At 36.7% G+C, this 19,602-nt stretch overlaps 1 protein-coding gene and 1 long non-coding RNA gene across 3 annotated transcripts in view; one reads left to right on the top strand and one right to left on the bottom strand.

The window, feature by feature from the left end:
* LOC128881457 (uncharacterized) overlaps positions 1 to 16,827 on the bottom strand; it is an 84,349-nt gene extending 67,522 nt beyond the window's left edge. Inside the window, exon 1 of one of the 2 annotated variants that reach the window (XM_054132502.1) lies at positions 14,181 to 16,827. In XM_054132502.1, the coding sequence (XP_053988477.1) occupies positions 14,181 to 14,383 (203 nt within the window). In that variant the 5' untranslated portion in view covers positions 14,384 to 16,827. Of the gene's footprint in view, positions 1 to 9,420; positions 9,573 to 14,180 lie in introns of those variants that run through there. The other variant, XM_054132503.1, reaches the window with a different exon arrangement.
* LOC128881462 (uncharacterized) lies at positions 9,762 to 14,152 on the top strand. Its single transcript, XR_008458077.1, has 2 exons — positions 9,762 to 9,934; positions 12,819 to 14,152. It is a non-coding gene; the product is annotated as an uncharacterized LOC128881462 (long non-coding RNA).
* Positions 16,828 to 19,602: the final 2,775 nt, after the last annotated feature.

Below are 19,602 nucleotides of genomic sequence, written 5' to 3'. Positions count from 1 at the left end.
ACTTTGAGTATTGTAGATTTGCTCCGTGAAACGTAACGATGACTGAGAGTCACCTCTCGAGTGCAAAGGGTTAATACGCCCTACCGCCCATCCTGACCTTCATATTCTGATCTTACAATATCTACGGTAACAGGCTAATTGATCTAACATACAATATTAAAACAAACTTTGCTAATGTTACTAATATTTTCACAGAAAACACGATGCGGAGGCAACAAGAGTGTCTCTTTGAATACAATTTGTTAACCTAAGGGCTGTAGTCTACAGTACTCTATTCGCGCGCCAGGTTTACTCGTTGTTTGTCGCATCGATTTATCGTCGGCGTTAAACCGTTTCGATTGTCGTGTTCAATCACTACTGATCGATTTACGACCCTAGTGCTCACGCAGGAACGATAAATCATCGCTTTAATGCGATTCATGAAGCGCCAGCAAGTCGTAACGAGAACTGGTACTATTTGCGCAACTTAATATTCGAGCTACTTCGCAAGTATTCAAATATTTGGAATTTTCAAGTTTTCGAGTATTTATATACATGCCGGCAAAGTGGCGTAGAAAAAAAGTGTTTCGAAATATAAACTTGGAAACATACAGGGTGCGGCAGGACGGGTGGTAGAACCGAGCAGAGGGTGATACTACATGTAAAAATAAGTCGAAAAGAAAGGAATAACATTTTTTCGTTTGACCCTTCGTTTTCGAGAAAATCGAGTCTGAAAATCCTATCCACGTATATTAGTACAAAATAATTTAATGGATGATAGAATTAGAAGTACGAAGTGGCCAGCCAATAGTCCAGATCTAAATCCAATTGAAAATTTATGGGGAATATGGATGAATTTAATTCACAAGAAACAACCACAAAATAAAGATGAATTACGAGAGGCAATTAAATCAGCGTGTAAAGAAATTCCGTCAGAAGAATGTAGAAAAATTAATAAATTCAATGCCCGTAACGGAGAAACGTCACGGAAAATGGTTAGGGGTTTGAATGATAACGTTTCGAATCATTAAACTCGACGAATTAAACGAGCAGAAGCAGTTAATTCGAGATGTCCCTGAACTACTTTCTATCGTAGTGCGCAAGAAAACCATAAATTTTGCTCGGTATTCGAGAAATATCTACACAACTGCTTCGACGAGCAATGCGAGTTTCATATAATATGATATTAGATTTTAGAATCGAGGTTAGTTTTTGTAAGAACATTATTAACTTCATCTCGTCTCTTACACACTTATATGTAATTATTATACGTGTGTAATTATCTATAAACTTATATACATATAAGAAATGGACACGCATAACGCGTACCTTTTTTAATGTCAAAATAATATAAAATAAATTGGTAAATCTATGTTTTGCAATCTTGTAATGAACACGTGAAAAAAGCTTAAAAATTTGTAAATTCGTACATCTTGTAAGATTACAATAAATATATGAAAATTATATGGTTTACGTGGCTAAAAAGATGGAGGTTATCCATATGGGTAAAGAGGAAAATTTCTTAATTGAATCTTGTGGTCGTCAAATGAAAGGGCAAATGTATCGAACACGTGATCAACTAACTGATATTTTGTTCGTCTCCAAAAATAATGAATAAAATGTAACAAAAAGAAAAAGATGAAACTAAAAAGACGAGTTTAAACTTCGAAACCAATCATCGCTATCCTTGCAGAGAACTTACTTTTTGTGAATAAATCCGTGTGTGTGTTTTGAATAGCTTTACGAAACGTGTGTGTGTTTTGAATAGCTTTACGAAACGTGTGTGTGTTTTGAATAGCTTTACGAAACTTTAATTCCTTTTTTTGTTCTACGGGTCAAGTTCGAGACTCGTCTCGAATATTCGTGAACAAATCAGGCACACTGATAAAAATTGTGACGATTGAAAGACAGCACCTTATTTGAAATGATTGCGTTGCAGAGTAAAATCTATGTCCGACAACATTTCTCCTTGATGAAATACTTACGCGTTACAGTAACTTAAAAATGTAAAGTCAACGTTCATTAGTCTCATTTCAATTTAACTAACGTAATTTGCTCGATTGGATATGTTTATGAGTAAATGTCAAGCGTCTCGCTAACTGATTGTAATTAAACTTGGAATCATCTGCAGAAATGTATCATCGTTACAACCGTTACTTCATATCCGGATTACTATGAAAGTAATTGACGCGTGCTCATTAAAGCGAATACGGTAGTTTACATTCATAGATCTCGATTACGTTGTACGATCCAACGCTGTGATAGGAGCAACCGTACCTTCTTTTATTCGTTATTCCGTATAATTGTTTCTAATGGAACTTGTTTGGTTGCCGTGATTAAAGTTTGCCGCATAACGCCGATCCGAAACATCGTTCACAATTTTTCTGGAAACGCGTATGCTATCAAACGTGTTTAGAACGTATTTCACGCCGACTAATTAGTATCGAAAGTATCCCGCGGGCGACTTTTATCAATTTCAAACACTTCGCCACCGAGTTAATGGATAACACGGCAATATCGTACTTCCTTATATGGATTCGCAATCTCCTATCTTTTGAAATTATCTTCGTTAACACATCGCGCTACAATGTAACGGAAGTTCGCAAGAAAATAATTTGACATTTCCAAAATATTACTTCCTCCTCGTCTACTGCTACCTCTCAACGATAAAAGGATATACTATTTCTTTATGGATGTAGCATTAAGAATTCTAAAAAACACGAAAACCAGTTTTTCTCTAAATCTTAATCGAGACAAATTTCGATTTTGAGAATTGTTGACTAAATTGCTGAAGCGTATCTATTCTAAAATTAATAGTTTCCGAGATATTATAGTACGTTAGTTGTGTTAGTAGAATTACACGTAGTTTCCGAGTTCTAATGTTTGTCAAAATAGTTTTTTTCATTTATTATACAGGGTGGAGCATTTAGCATGTTCTCAAGGTCTATTTTTAAAGAGATTTCAAAGTCATTGACATTTTCTTAAAAAGGACATTGATCTTTGAGTCGGTATATTTTCCACTTAAGAAAAAAAATAATTATTTGCGCCATAATTAAGATTAGATTTCAATAATAGTATACTTATAGTACCTCGTCTCTTTTGCTTGACACAATTCTGTCTAAATTTTAGTGAAATTTATACATGTATATATTATAGCTTTAAATGTAGAAGATAAAGAAATTTAATAATAATAATAATGAATCCATACGTATTCTATAAGCAACTCTTCTTGCTATTATTTAAAGAAGTCCTTCGTACTAATGTGTTTCTAGTACATACATCTATTCCAGTTTGTCGAGAGTGTCGGGACACACAGATTCATAACATGTTTCGATTGCAGTGCAATCTCCTTCAACGAAATTGGATCGTTCCCACTTTCTAAGACCGTTTTAATCTACATATACCCGTTTGCTTATCTGTAATTGGATGCGATATTAAGAGAGCAATTAACATTCGTTCATTAGCCAGAGAGTGAAACGGCTTGCATCCCTTGCTAGCATAACTATGGTAATCGGGTTAACGATGGCTCAACAAAAACTATAAGTCTGATGCGTCGGATTAGTTTCGTCAATAAATGTAAATGGGACAAATTCCCAAAAAGTTGACGTAACATTCGAAAAACCAAAATAGCGGGTTCAATGGGGCCTGCTTGAATGCTGAAAAGTTATTAAACATATTGAAATTGTTATATAAATGGTTTTGAAACTGTTGATCTAAGGCAACGGGTTAAATAAAACAGAACAGAAATTGGCGCCATTTAATTCCAAACAAGTGGTTCGAATTCCGCAATATTTTCTAAATTGTATAAATTTTCTTCTCTTTCACCACTGCCTATGTTTTTGCAGATTAGAAATTTCTTACCTAAAATTACATAGAAAACTATCTAACTAACGCCTAAGCTACTACGTCCTAAGTCGGCTTGTCTGGATCTTTGCAGCACTTTTAATCGATTGCACTGCCGACTGACGGAATCGAAGGCTAGCAAACGTCCACCGATTAACGTGGAGAGCGGTGTACCATCCGCGGAAACGGTTTATTAGCATCAGAATGCATTAAATCGCTCAGTACGCCGGCTACAACGTAAATTGGTACCGAGTTACAAGTTACGTTTAACGAGTCCCCCGTTCGAAGCGGTCCCGTCGTGTCATGAGAAACGGATTACACCGCGCGCAACCAAGGGAAAAAGAAGCGGTCGCGCGTACTTACGTAAATTGGCGCGTACGCCGGGTAATAAAATCATTACGCTGAAACGAAGAATCTACGGACGCGAAAACCGAGCACCGTTACGTCCGTCGAGAATGGGGATCGAACGGCTGATTTACTTAACCGTGGAATGCCAACCGTCTTCCCCATTATCGCTGATTTCACTCGTCCGAAACAGGAACACGCATATCATTCGCTACATCGTATGTCCACCGGTTTGTTTTTGTTGTACCATCAACTACTCGTGAGAGTTAGTGGCGCGTCATATTGACTCGGGCTATAAGTTAGTACAGTTTGTGAAAGATATTTCTTTCTTCGTGGGACCAACTACTTTCGTTTTGAATGTTAGGATATATGAATATGCTCGATATCGTGGATATCGGTACTCCATCTATTACCCCTTTGCGCTCGGATGGCGCCTCTAGAGCGACATATGTCATTTAAAAGTGATTTTGCGAACGTGCAATTTCAAATTCACTTACATCAGAATAGAACTGTTTATTAATTGAAGTAATAATACATCGAGTCATGAACGTTCGTAGATGTTTCTCTTCGAAGCACAGTTTTTGGTTTCATAGAAATTTATTATAAAAATCGACCGGATTGGATTCTATAGAAAAATGCTTCGAGCGCAAAGGGTTAACCCTTTTAGCGCCGAGCGAAAAATGGGTGCCAATGCGAAGATAACTGGACGTATTTGACAAATTTACTAAGATTTGGAAAAAAAGCTCGTGAAAACCAAACTAAGAATCATATTTAACAAATTCGAAATACAGCGTATTACGGAAGAAAGAAAGACTAACGTAATGTCAATTGTATTTCAAGGTATATTAATATAATTGTATTTGTATTTTAAGGTATATAAATATAAAACACGATGAGAAACATAGAAACAAGTTTCTCTCCTACGAACCGTATTTGCACATAACAGTAATCATCACACACAGTTTTTTCAGAATTTTCAATCATTTTTAACACTTTGACTGCTGTGGGGGTCACCGGTGACCGGCACTCGACTTGGATACAGCGCCGTGTGCGCCACCGCTGCATAGAGAATAACAAAAAGTTAAACGCCGAAACAATTTTTTAAAATTCTTTTGCAATGAAATTAGACCGTTTATAACGTTTTATAAATTTATTTTGAGATAGAGCTTTCTTCCAATGCGAACAATAAGACGCCATCGTATACGCAACGATATATCGTCGTCCAGCATTAAAAGGTTTAAGCGATGGATGTTAGTTGGCTTTACTATAAGGATGTAAATTATAAGCAGCTTATTTAGCACCAAATGATTAAACGCCAATAATAATCATGTTCACTATATTTTATCAGATACGTGACTCTATAATAATAATTTGTTGACAGTCATTATGGTTTTGATTTATCAACCATTTACAATATTTAAATAATTTATAACTTTAACAGATAAATTACACTAGTTTACAGCTAAAATGTACATTCAATGCCACAATTTTTTTCTTACGTATTTTGGCCTATTAAGCTCGAAAATCGCAAGAAAACATTTTCCTATGGATAGGTTTTTTTTATATGAATTTTTGAATTTTTTGTCGATCTTTTTCCGAAGTAACTCCACATTTTAGGCCATATCTCGATTTAGAAACGTCCGATTGGGTCGTGCAAGATGCCATTTTAAAGGTAATCGAATTTCAAACAATTGCTTTTCACATTATTTTCCAATCGGTTCAATAGTTTAAGCGTTACGAGCCAATATATATGAGAAACTTTGATTTTTTCGGTTAAAATAGAACACGAATATTTCTTCCATCGCCATGGAAAAATAGAAATTTTCAAATTATATCCAATTTCTTTTTGTCTACGTATAGATCGCACTTTTTCGTAGAAAACAAGCTTTTGTTGAAGAAAATCTATGGATAAATACCGGAACTAGGAACAATTGAGTAAAGGTACAAAAACTCCAATTTTACTCTGTTTTTTGTATTTTCCTCTTATTTATATAGGAAATGTTTATTTAATTCATTTCGATGAGAAATACGATTAGAAATAATTTTGCCTTTTTCGTAGAAAACAAGTTTTTGTTGAAGAAAATCTATGGATAAATACCGGAACTAGGAACAATTGAGTAAAGGTACAAAAACTCCAATTTTACTCTGTCTTTGTATTTTTCTTCTACCACTTTATGACTAGTATATCTTGCCATAGTCTTGGCATACGTTTAATATATCATTTTGTAGAAATATTTTAAAGACCCTGAGCAAGAAGAAGATTAAAGAAATCCATATTTTGACTGAGAAAAGACAGAGTGCTCCCCTGACTATCGATCAGCCGAAGATGTCGCGAGAGTGTTGATCGAAATCCACACAGGAAGCGGTGTGTTCAGGTGTATTGTAAAACCCCGGTAACGCGACTCCGTCTTTTCACCGCGGTTTCTTTGTCTCACGGAACATTTCATAATTATTATTCGCCGCGGACAGGTCGTGGAAGAATAATAGTCCCGATTCCACGGCTTGTTTTTCGAACTCGTTTCGCGTCGCCGAGGGTTTTCATTCGAAGAACAATGGCTCCTGCGCCGTCGTGCTCTACGGTCGTGCATGTACGCAACCAGCCGTAGGAATAATAAACGCGGCGCGATCGTACGCGAGAGAACGTGCCGACTGATTTTGCATTAAAACGTCCGCCGTTCTATAATTGTCGTAATTGGCGTAAAAGTAACGATCGCGGTGTTTTTTTTGCGGCACCGTGCAATGTGCGCGCGTTTTAGAGGGTGTTTATTAACAGAAACGATGCACGGCACGCGTGCATATGTCGCAGGGAAATGATAAAAATAGAGATTTGATCAAGTCCCAAAGGTTGATGATCAATTCACGGGAGATGTTAAAATAACAACTCCGTGAGGTCATTTCCCTAAAGAAAGTAAGTGATTTGATCAAATCCCTTGACTGTTTTAGTGAAAAGATGGAATAATATTGTTTAGATATTAGAAGTATTAATTTAGTAAATCATGCGTTATTAAGCGTAGAGTAGGTAATACAACAATAGACGTAGAAACATAAATTATTACATAAACATAGATTAATGAAATAGATTAATATTGGAATATTATTCCAATAACAATATATTAATATATTATTTCTAAATGGTAGCTGTTAATTATTTATTTGGTAAACGATGTAAAAAGAAACCAATCGATAGGGTTAGAAACCATTACGCTTATAGAGAGCAAGTGAAGAAATACAAAATTTTATAACAAACAAACATGAGAACGTACGATTTACAACTGGTATTCTCTTTCAATATCAATATTAACATAAGCAACGGCCTTTATTAAGACCTAAATGACCTAAAAGACCTAAGACCATGAATCATTCTAATACATGTTACTTAATCCTTATGTCAATAACTGATTACAGCTATATCCACTCGCGTGTCGTCGCTAAAAATTTTCTGTGTTCTCGGTAAACATTCCGCTAACTGTTTGTTTGGGTAGATGATAACATCTCTGATAACACGTGTTTCCAATGTCTACGTCACTATTCTAACGCATTGCTGCATGAACAAAAAGCGCAGTTTTAAAACTATTTCAACTTTCGTTCTTCACAGATTTATGTCAAGGGGGTATCCTGAATTATGAGGTCTAAAAAGAAGCGGTTTTTCGCGAATTTTTTTAGGATGGACAAAAATAATTAATTCTATCGAACTTTTTATCCTATTTTCATACATATTTGGGTAGTCTGTACAAATTTTTTCAACAAGAAATATTCAAATTGAGTCGACTGTGACGCACAATTGTAGAGCAGCTCGCAATTAAAACCTCCTATCGGCGGGAAAGATGCAGGTCGTAATTTTGGTTTGACAAAAAAAAGCCAAAAGAAATTTTCATTTGGATACATTTTTCTTCTATGTGAACCAAGAAAAACCCGTAAACATGGTGAAATGTGAAATTACTGCAAGTTTCAAAAAAAAGAACGAGTTCTTTGGGTGAAAAAAATCACTTTAACTTGATAAAAAAGTTGTTTGAAATTTTTTTCGTATGAATTTTTTTAGTTCACATAGAAGTAAAATGTATGATAATGAAAATTTCTTTTGGTTCTTTTGTGTCAAAGCAAAATTACGTCCTGCATCTTTCCCGCCGATGGGAGGTTTTAATTGTGAGGTGCTCTACAAATGTACGTCACAGTCGTCTCAATTTGAATATTTCTTGTTGAAAAAATTTGTAAAGACTACTCAGATATGTATGAAAATAGAATAAAAAATTCGATAGTATTAATTATTTCTTTCAATCCTAAAAAAATTCACGAAAAAACCGCTTTTATTAAACCTCCTAATTCAGGATACCACCTTAAGACAGTAAAAGTTCCATGTCCGCGTAGATACACTCAAGTACAGGGATGAGTAAAATTCTTATCTCGATACAAATTTCGACTAACCAAAAAGGACACAATTATTTACACGTTACTCGGCCAATAAAAATTCAAATTCAAATTATGGAATGAAACATTTCATAATAATTAATGAAAAATGTAGCTGTTGAGTATTTACTTTACGTCGATTTTATTCGTCAGCTATTATTCGAATAAAATGTTGACAATTTCTGTTCGCATACACGAATTGGTGAGATTGATTAGAGATTCGAATTTGAAATAGATCTTGGTCGATGCATCAAACCTGAACTTTTCTTCAAATTTGTCCGAATATTATTTGGAATAGTATTCCAATTTTTGAATAATGTAAACAAAACAACCACGTTAACAGATAATTAACAATTTACGTTTCGAGGGTACTCTTCAGTAACCTGTCAACTTTGTCGAGTGTACTATACGAGGAAGATGAAACTGCCCGACTGACAACAACAGATTAATAGCGAAAATTAGATAAGATCAGACATAACCTACTCGCATCATGAAATTTACCAAAATTAATTTGGTAAGTTTAAAATACGTTTTTATAAAATTAAACAAATTGAAAACTAACCTTAATTTCGAAAAGTCATTCGCGTCTATAAATATGTTCCATGGGTTTGGTTGAATTTAAGAATGCAATATCGGGAGATGCTTTTATCTTATAACGCTTCCTGAATCCTAATACAGCTTACAGTTGCAAGAAAGATATCCTAATAGATTCTTTGACTAATGATGGCTCAAGTACTGATTTTGCTTATTTACTACCGGACACTTTGTCGTTAATATTTTGATGTTACGAGATATCGATGGAAACGAGAGAAAAGAAAGAGAGCAAAGCATCGGTGACATTAGTGTTACCTGTATTCCCTTCTGAGTCACACGTGTTCCACGTTCAATTGCACTGGCGCATGGTTCGAGGAACACACGAAATTGAATTCGTTCACGAACTGACACGAGATTTGGAATCGACAATCATTTTCGAAAAGGAGCCGAACTGTCACAGTTGCCGCAACACTGAAACCTGACGAGAGAAAGGACAAACATACGTCGAGGCGATCCGCTCCTCAAGACGACCGGAGGTTTACTGACACCGGCGCCTCCACCTGCTCATAATGTAAGCCAGGTTTCAGTTTATACTGTGATGCGTCACGTAGAGGGGCAGAAAAGACAAACCCGAGGAGCTCGTGGTCGATAATCGACCGTTTTCTTGCCGTATGCATGTAGAATGAGCACGGAACGGACATCGAGTGGTAAAACTAGCCGTTGGAATATTCAGTCCTCGCCAATGACGCGAAACGACTGCAACGGTTATTGCACGGTTACGATGTTGCTACGGAGATCACCGTTTTAATCTATTTTATTTCGTATACATGTAAGTCTAAGAAACTATAATTAGTCATAGTCAGTTTTAATCCACTTTATTCTCGAACTTAGTTACTCCTGATTCATTTAAATCGAGCTCATTTCATTCGATAATGTTTACTTAACGAGACGAAAAATAATCGTGAAGGGAATTTATGGAAAGATAGATACGTACATTAGTAAATTATTTTTAGTAGATCACTATCGATGAATACTATCATGAACGATTTACTGAAATTCTTCCATCTTATAATCCCATCTAATTTATATTCGGAAAGAATTATTGATAAATAATTAATAAATAAATTATACCGGGTATTATTTTAGAAGTTAACTGTTTTTTAAATTACTCTTCGTTTTTTGTAAGTAAGTTTAGTAAGTACAGAACGTAGCCACAAGGCGCTGGACACGGCTAGGGAATGTGGCGACATCTATGGTTCAGAGAATGAATCAATTTCAAATTTTACAAATTCTTGGAGAATTTGAGAAAAATGTTCCTCTTTTACAACAAATGTTAGTTCCGATATTGTAGAATCTACAATGTAGATCGTCAGGAAATCTTACATTACGAGACTTACAAGACTTCTGTAAAATTCAATATTTTTTTATTTATAATTCGTGAATAAAAATGATATGAGCTATTACCTAATGTAGCTTGTGCTATTGCCTAATGTCTTTAACGAAGAACATTTTTGACCGCAAATTTTACGCAGAAGCGACTTCGTAATTGAATGTGAAATTAAATATTTTACATACACATATCTTACATAACTATAACATTTTTTTGGTATGATAAGCTGTGTAGCAATCACTTACGTGTAATGGAACACAACATGTTTTACACATATATCTCGTTTCGCTACGCTTTCCTTTTGAGGAACAAACTCTACACACTCTAGTAGGATTTTTTTTTGTGCCAGTAACTATTTTTTCTAATACGTGGTCTTGTAGTTTTCCTGAAAGCCTGAAAGGTGAATCATTACAAGGAGTCCTTTTAGAAATATGAGAAGTGCCAGCCACTGTGCTGCATTCATTTGAATCTATAGCTATCCATTCCCTAGCTACTTCTAGGAGAAATTTTTTATATCTTATTTTATTTTGTGACTTGTTGCAGTAAATTTTAAATGCGTTGAACAAAATACAATTGATCAAAAAGAATGCTGTCTTTTTATACCACTTTATACTTTTTCTAAAAATACTGCTGTTTGCCAAATACTGGTCCGCACGATCGTCTCCTTTCATGTGTTTATTGTATTGTACTATGCACGTAGGTTTAACCATATCATTCATAGAGTTTCGTTTTTTCTTTCCAGTTGATTTCATAGATGCATCATGAATAGTTGATATCATGCGCACTAATCTTTTATCTTTCCATGTGATAAGAAGAATGGGCCCTTTCTGTACAAAAGTCATTTCCCCTCTTTGGAGATTCTTGGACTTTTCTATTAGTATTTTTGGCAAGCCACGATTCTCTCGTATGGTACCACAGACAAGTGTTTTCTTTTCTAATAACATACCAGCTGTAGAAACGCTATTATAATAATTATCTTGATATACATGATCCCAATAATCAAGATACGGGTTTAAGATTGATAATATAGTTTCTTGTAGCTTTTTTCTTTCACCTGAATAGATTTCAAAGTTGCAAATGTACCCAGACTCACTTTCACAAAGCATTCTCATTAAAATCCCATATTTCGTGATCTTTGCCGGATTATATATTCGGAAGCTGATACATCCTCTCCATGGTATCACTGCTTCATCAAGAAATAACTCTTGTTTAGGTATATACAGAGATTGAAATTTTGGAATAATGTAATCCAATAAAGGTCTAATTTTGCAAAGCCTGTCTACACTAGATGTATTTTCTCCATTATCATTGAGATGAAAATATTTAAGAATTTGTTCAAACCTCATTCTGCTCATAACTTTAGGGAAAATTGGTGCTTCAACCAAAGGGTCCGTTGACCAGTAATCTCTCCAATGTGTTTTGTTAGTTTGTCCCATCAATATCAATAACCCAAGAAACTTCTTCATATCGCTAGTGATAACTTCTATCCATGCTAAAGTTTTAGCAGACTTTTTATGAAATTGTTTCATTTGGCAGTGGTATAAATTGGTTTGAGATACAACTAACTCAAAAAAGCTGTTATCAAATAGAATATCCGTTACTTCACTGATGCTCGGTGCATCACTAAATTCAACAGTTACACCTGAATTGTTTGAATAATTCTCCAAAATAGGTGTAATATAATTTTCATTCCACTCTTCTTCAAAATCACTTTCACTGTCAGATTCTACATTTCTTTTTTGCCGTTTTGATGGTCTAATATCAGAATCATAACTGTCTTCCGATAAACTATCACTTTCCGAATCACTACAATTTATTTCTGAATCACTCGGACAATCAGATAAAGCATCCGCGTATAATTCGTTAAAACTTTCTTCACTCTCATTATCCGTCATGATTGAAATTTTTGTACTACTGAACTACTGATTGTGAGTGATATAAACCTAAATACCGAGAAAAGTATATTCTATTACTAAGAGAGAATCAAAAACCGACAGGACTAAACATGATCAGCAAAGCTTTTGCGATATTCTATATCGCCCTGGGTTTCATAAATTGAAATAGATAATTCAAGTGCAAACACGAGTTTACTCGTGGTTGGTCAACAACTTTTGGGCATGAAAACACGAGTTAACTCGTGACCGGTCAACAATGTGTTAGAATAATACCTATCATACAAATTTGAAAAAAGACTGGAGTACAACTTGACACTTTGATTGCAATATATTTTCTTTAATTCTAATGCAGCGCTGTATTCTAAACCCTTTATTCTCAGATATATTCAAAACATATAGTATTTGTAAATTTGTACTTGACATTGCAGATTTCTATTCACTGGATACGAATATACCGCTTCCCTTATCGTTAGTAAGTGCGTGTACAGAGGAGAATTTCTTATCGTCAAGACTGTACATAAGTAGACATTCATCGATGATCGGTAAAGAAGTGTAGTGTTGTTATCAGTAGTTGATATCATCTGTATCACCGACAAGCATGTACATAGTACGGGAGACAGCTGGAGGCAGCGACACTTTTTTCATGACTACGAATACAAAGCTGATTTTTTTTTTTTTATTTTGTTGTTTATATATTCCACGCAAAGAAAATGCAACTCTACCAAGCTTATACTGTTGCCTGCATTAATAACAATTTTCGAAACATGTAAAAGGAATTATGTAAATGTATTGTATGTACATTATTCATTATGTAGAAAGGCTGTTTATGTTTAAGTATGTGCGTTCGGTAGGAATAATTAGTATCAAAGTAGGTAGAGTTCGTATTCGCTATTGCACATTTCCATTTAATTCTCGCAGAAAATTACGCTTCGTACTGAATTAACTTGTGGCCTGGTTAGCCTTTACAAGAAAAATGCTTTCGAACATCTTCTTTTTTATTAGTTCTTGCAATTGCGATTCAAGCATTCAATAGCGATTCAAGCATTTTTCGGTCATGTATTAAGTTTAGGAAAATATAGATAAAAGATAATTGTGTAAGTTGTGGGTGGCTGATATGTATGCTAATACGTCCCAATAATTTTAAAGCGATGAGATCTGGCCATTATTTAGTATGCAATTGCTTATCGTATGACCGGTGGGGATACGCTAATGTTATTAGCTACATAACAAATAGTATCAACAATTTAGCTGCAATCTTTTTTGTTACGTTGGCTATGTTTTATTCATTCTTCCAACTTTAAAAACTTCTACTTATATTACTCGTAAAAGTCAGAGAGAGATCTCGATAGATAGCTTGTAAGTAGACTGCGGATTTTATGCATTTATGATACTATCGATGTTAGTATACTAAATACATGCTAATCATAACCAAAGGTATGAGCACTTATGTAAGATGAAATAATAATATTACTATATTCATTGTAGAATATATTCAACATGCTTTATGTGTAGTTTTTGTATTACTGTACACCATAATGCATAAAAACCGAGTCTACTTGAACTTTCAGCGCGCTTAGTTTTAATTCCCACCGCTAAAAGCGCTGGAATCCGCGACACTAATTTCCATAAGGTAACAGATCTATTCCGAAGACGAGACTCATATTCCGTGGTATAGGTTCAGAATAAGAACTTTTGAATTGTTCTACAAATATCTTGCCTGTTGTGCCTCAACAACCAATAATTATAAATTAATCTAGCAAAGTAGTCCAAGCCAAAATAATATACGTTACCTGTCGAAAGTAAGGCTGTCCTGTCGATAACCACACGCGTTGCAACCGCTGCATCTCGACGATATGTTAGTCTCTCGGTCGGTATCGTAGGAACGATCGTGATCCCATCGATGGTCGGCCACGATGCTCCAAGTTCTATGGATAAGGTACAACAGATACAGCGACTTACTTCGTCGGCAAGGCTGCGACCTGGTGTTCCCCATTTTGCCTGTTCCTTTTTCACTTTTGTATATTTCGCGTTACCACTCAAAATCAAGTCGCAAATGTTGAGTCTTGAATGCAATTCCACTCACGATTATCTTCGAACATGAATCTTAAGAGGCTTTTAACACTTTAATCCGCGCGATTCTGTCACGTTATGGTCCTCCGATCAAAGTCACCTATGCGTATAAAGTAACACTCAAACGTCAATTAATAGAATCTCTATCGTTTTTAACCGTAATCAACGTAACAACGGACAAGTAATTTTTCGAAAACGTTCGTTTCCAATCACGCGTTCACAAATGTTTCACGGCTTTCGATTCGCTGAAACGACAAAAGCCCAATTCATAATTCGCATCCCGAGCAGCGTTCGCATAATTCCTTCTTCTTTGCACGTTCCGTCTGTTTATCGGATAGATATCGCAACCGATACGCCCACATTCCTCAGACAATGAGCAATTTTTCTTGCGCGATGTCTTACCGATATCGTGGTATCCACGGCATTGTCGTTGCCCTCAGCGATTGTGCTCGCAGACTTGCGTAATTACGGGCGACGTCTCGACGGAAGGAGCGTTTATAAAATAGCTGCGTGCCGGCACTTCCTCGAACGCAACGCAACACGAGAGAGTTAAATCCTTTCTCGTCAAAGTCCAATGGCCCAGTAAAAATTAAGAGTAAAGAGTTAAGTAATCGCGATACGTAAATTCATCTATTATCCTTAATGTTTTCATCCTAGACTGTTTTATCGTCCTTGGCTCTCCCTGCGCATCGTTTATTTTCAACTGTTAGACGAAGAAGCGTTTCTCGATTTTCCTTCGATCGAAATATCCACGGTGATTAGGATTTCGTCAGGGGATTCTCGGTTGCAGCGGTTGCCCTTGCGGTGTTTCGCATGATGTCATTAGTGTCTCGTTTCTCGTGCCGTTTGGAGTTAGGTGTCACAGTCGCCGCAGCCTCGAAATTCCCACACTCGACCGCGCACTCGAATGGAAAAGAACGGGCCCCTTCGAAACGCTCCCGTGCGCATCCTGTCGCATGCGTTCGCGTCTGTTTCATCGCGTTGGAGCTTTCGCGAGAGGTTTTTGCAAACAAACTACCGGATTGTGTTGAATGTATCTCGTCCCTCCGATTTCTGCGTCAAGCGATCGAACGTCGTCGCTAAATAAATCCAATCGAGCCGTTTGGAGCCGAAACTAGGTGCTTGGGTGCCTTGGAACAGCTCGCGTGCGAACTGTCGAGAGAAAAAAAAAATGAACCAGACGGCACGGCTGAAGAACCCAGTGATCCACTGACACGTGAAAAATTCATGAAACCGTTATTAGGCCGCATCACGAGCTCGTCTACTTCAAGAGCATTTTTCTCCCGTTTGTGCTAGACGGCTTCTTGCGCCTTTCATAAGGAGGGAACTGTTATTCGTTGCACAATCTCTCGGATTTTCACTCGAGCCAAGAAAAGTCACAAATTCCACAGTTTCCGAAAAGAAATCGAACGAATCGCAGTCTTGAAACAGTAATAACACGATGCCGCGTTCCTGTAGTGTTTACACCGAGGACGCAACCGACACAGACCGCGGAAAGCTAAATGGAAACACAACACCGAACCGTCGAAGCTATTCAAACTGCTCCATGTATTCTTAGAGGCTTCGATTAACGTTTTCGTTGATTTCTTCCTCCGAATGGCGAGTAGATTCACGGGAAATATAGCAGGAACGTCCCATATTTCACTTTCCTTAAAGTCTCCATCACGCGTGAACGCTCAGGGGTCGTTGGTTTGTCGTCGACGAAGAGCCGGCACGACGACACTCGCGCGACTGAATTTCCTGGCGACGATACGGCCCTAAGCTGCGAAATTCCTGCGTGAACACGAACCCCTTGGGTGTATCGGGAGGTGGGCAAAAACGCGCGTACGAGAGCCTCGAGAGGCATTCACCGGGCGGGTTTCAACAGCCGACTGCCAACTCGTGAATGCCCCAAGGTGCACGTGCGAGTATCGCCTCTCTCCAGTCGAGACTTCTTCTCTTCTACATCTCGTCTATCGAGGTAGGTTCTGCGACGCCGACGCCTGAAGAGGAGCCTCTCAGACTGTAGGTCAAGCTACGACCTAGGTCGAACGAGTGGCCTGTGCTGGACCTTCTTGGTCGCTCCGAATACGTCTGCGGAAGGGATGAATCCTCTGGGTCAGGTTCGAGAGTCCGGTTCACAGACTTGCGGGTCTTCCATGTTGGATACTTCGGGCCCTTGGCGACTCGAAGTCTGATGTAAGACCCCGACGGTCAAAAATGAACCAACACCGGAAAAGGTCTCTTGGAGTTAGTTTATGAGCTGAAAGAGAAAGTCGGCAGACCTTTTTCTGAGACAAAAGGGCACCGATAGTTTTCGTTGCATTTCTCCACTGACGTCGAAATACTCAGTTATAAATACTCAGAAATATTCAATCAACATCGCAGCTCTTCACTCTCTGCTCGTAATAAAGAGTGCCTTATAAAAGGGAATAACTGAGTGATAATTATTTTCTAACCCCAATAACCAATATTCCACCTAATATTAACCCTTGTCACTCCGACTGTGACAGTATTACTGCAAATATTTAAAAATATTATTGTTATCATTGTGTTTAGTTCGCTATAAACCAGTGTACATTGTGCCACTGAAACTACATCCTATCATTTTTAAGTAATTTATTACATTTTATTTTATTTATTATATACATATATATATACACCTATACACGTTATATGCTTACAATAATATATTACAATATATATATATATATACACCTATACACGTTATACGCTTACAATAAATAAAATAAAACGTAATAAATTACTTAAAAATGATAGGATGTAGTTTCAGTGTATATATATATAACCTAAGAATGTAACATATACTAAGTTCGGGAATATTCCCGAACTCTCCTTGCCGCGGGCCCCCCCCCGCGCTATTGTTTTGCCACAAGTAAATACGACCAAACGGCGAGGCGAGGGACAGTTATGATTGGAACACAGACATCAGCCGTATAAGAAAGAATCCACTGGTTTTTATTTTTACACCTATCCTCTTCCAAATTGTAAAGAGTTCCTCCCCTACATTATTTTTAACAGTTATTCTTTAACCTTTGAATTACTGGAGTCATTAAAGAAACACGACCGAAAAATCCCGAACGGTGTAATATAGCTTTGATCTGTGGGAGAAAATGAAATACGAATATCGAAAGATGTAAAAGTTCCACACGAGTATCTCGAGATATCTTTGTATCACGATAGTGATTGTAGGGATTTTGACTCCTCGAAGTCCCCGTTTGAATTTAATTGAATATCTGTAGGATCACTTAGATCGAAGTGTAAGCGAGAAATTTCGGAATAACAAATCAGTTTTTAAACAAGCTATACCGAGTGCTTGGAATAGTATTGACGAAAATATTATAAACAAATTGTTTGAAAGTATGCCTAGAAAACTTGAAGAGGTAATAAGAAATAAAGGGTATCAAACTGCGTATTAATTATGTCGCTTTATTGTTAAGAATACACTTAATTACGAACTTTCAATGCTGTCAACATATTTTCCGCAATCGATAAGAAAATTATTAAATTTTTTCTGTCGTTATTGTAACCTTTATGTTATCGGCTCAGATGTGCTAAGAAAAACCCCTTCGAAAGGATGCGTGCAGCCTGTAGACGTCAGATTTCCCATCTCTGTGGATTTGTAAACGTATAATAAACAACGCGGACCGGATGAGTTCCCTTCGTGTATTGCAGACTGCACTTGAATCGCTTCAGTCATCGAGGTAAAAGGTGAAATTCCAGGCAAGCCTTCTTCGTAAAAACTTGTCGGTGCATTTATAATAAGGCGCCTCGCAAAATAGATACTTCCTTTGCCTGTAATCTGCATTCTATGCAAGTTCGTTCGCTTTATTCGGATCGTTTTAATACGCGCAGAGATTATTCAGCGTTATTTTACGCGTACACGCTCGAAACGCGTTAGCAATACTTTTTGCAACCGTAACAATTTCGCCGTGGATAAAATCCGTTAGGTCGATTCACTCATTTCGCTGAGATTTCATAATGAAAGGTAATCAAGTACCGCTGCGGATTGGATTCGCGAGAAGTGTGGTTTTCATGTCTGAAAATGGGTCCGCATTGTAACAAGCGCACGAGGAGGCCTATTTAATCAGCAGACCAGGAAAAACTGAAGAAAAACGCTCTTTTCACTCAACAATTTTGTTGTTACACTTTATCGTTCGTTCGAAGCCCGAGATAATCAATCATCGTCGTGTTGCTTTCACAAATGTAGAGTATAGTATGCCTACCGTTTAATCGAGTGGAGATCTTTCTAAATATTCTTTATTCTTAATTAGTTGTTTATGGTCGCGTCAATTATACTTGAGTAAACGGTCGGCCAGGACTATTAACTATGTGTTGCGGTTTGTGGAAAAGATAAATCTGTTCAACAAGTATTCAAAGTTGCAATTTCTTGGGATATTTCGAATTATCTTTTATAAAATTAGACATAATATTAAAGTGCAATTTATCTGCAATTAATCTAGACTTTACTACAACAAGGGATAAAATGTTCCAAAGTTACTCGAGCATTGCACCGTTTCACGTACTGAAATATTATGTTTATTCTTGAAACTCCAATGCAATTCTGTTTCAAAGAAGCAGGTAGAAAGTTTTAAACTTCATCTTAATCTCATAAACATCATCTTTAATTGACGGTAACGTGGTGAGGCTGTGGATTTCCATTCTTTATTCGTGGCAGTTTGTATGTCAGCCTAGTAAGGCAAACCAGGTTGCTTGGCATTAAATGTTGATTGGAGAATGTTGTTCCACAATTGCAATAGACTCCTTTCATCATTTTATCGACAAGTTCAATTATAATGACAACATTATGAGAAGGTATTCCAATAATATTAGCGATAGCATTTTCAAATACAATCTTGTTGTTCATACTTTTAAATGTGTTGGATATGCAAACTTGGAGTTTGTATTTGGCGTCCCTGGCCAAACAGCAGCGCCACACTATGTAACTATTTTAAACCCGGTTACCGCGATGTTTCCCGGTGTTACGAATATTCTTCTGTTTATGTCAAAACTGTATCACATTTCTTTCCCATGTTTGTATTATTAAACCATTATGATTAGATTAAATCGCCTTTCATTAATTACAAACACAACAAAATGCTCTAAGGGAAGGTTTTTTTTACTAAATGTTTCGTCCACAGC

The sequence above is a fragment of the Hylaeus volcanicus genome, chromosome 8 (assembly GCF_026283585.1).
Source record: "Hylaeus volcanicus isolate JK05 chromosome 8, UHH_iyHylVolc1.0_haploid, whole genome shotgun sequence".
In the NCBI taxonomy this organism is placed as follows: domain Eukaryota; kingdom Metazoa; phylum Arthropoda; class Insecta; order Hymenoptera; family Colletidae; genus Hylaeus; species Hylaeus volcanicus.
This window is presented reverse-complemented; position numbering and strand designations above follow the sequence as displayed.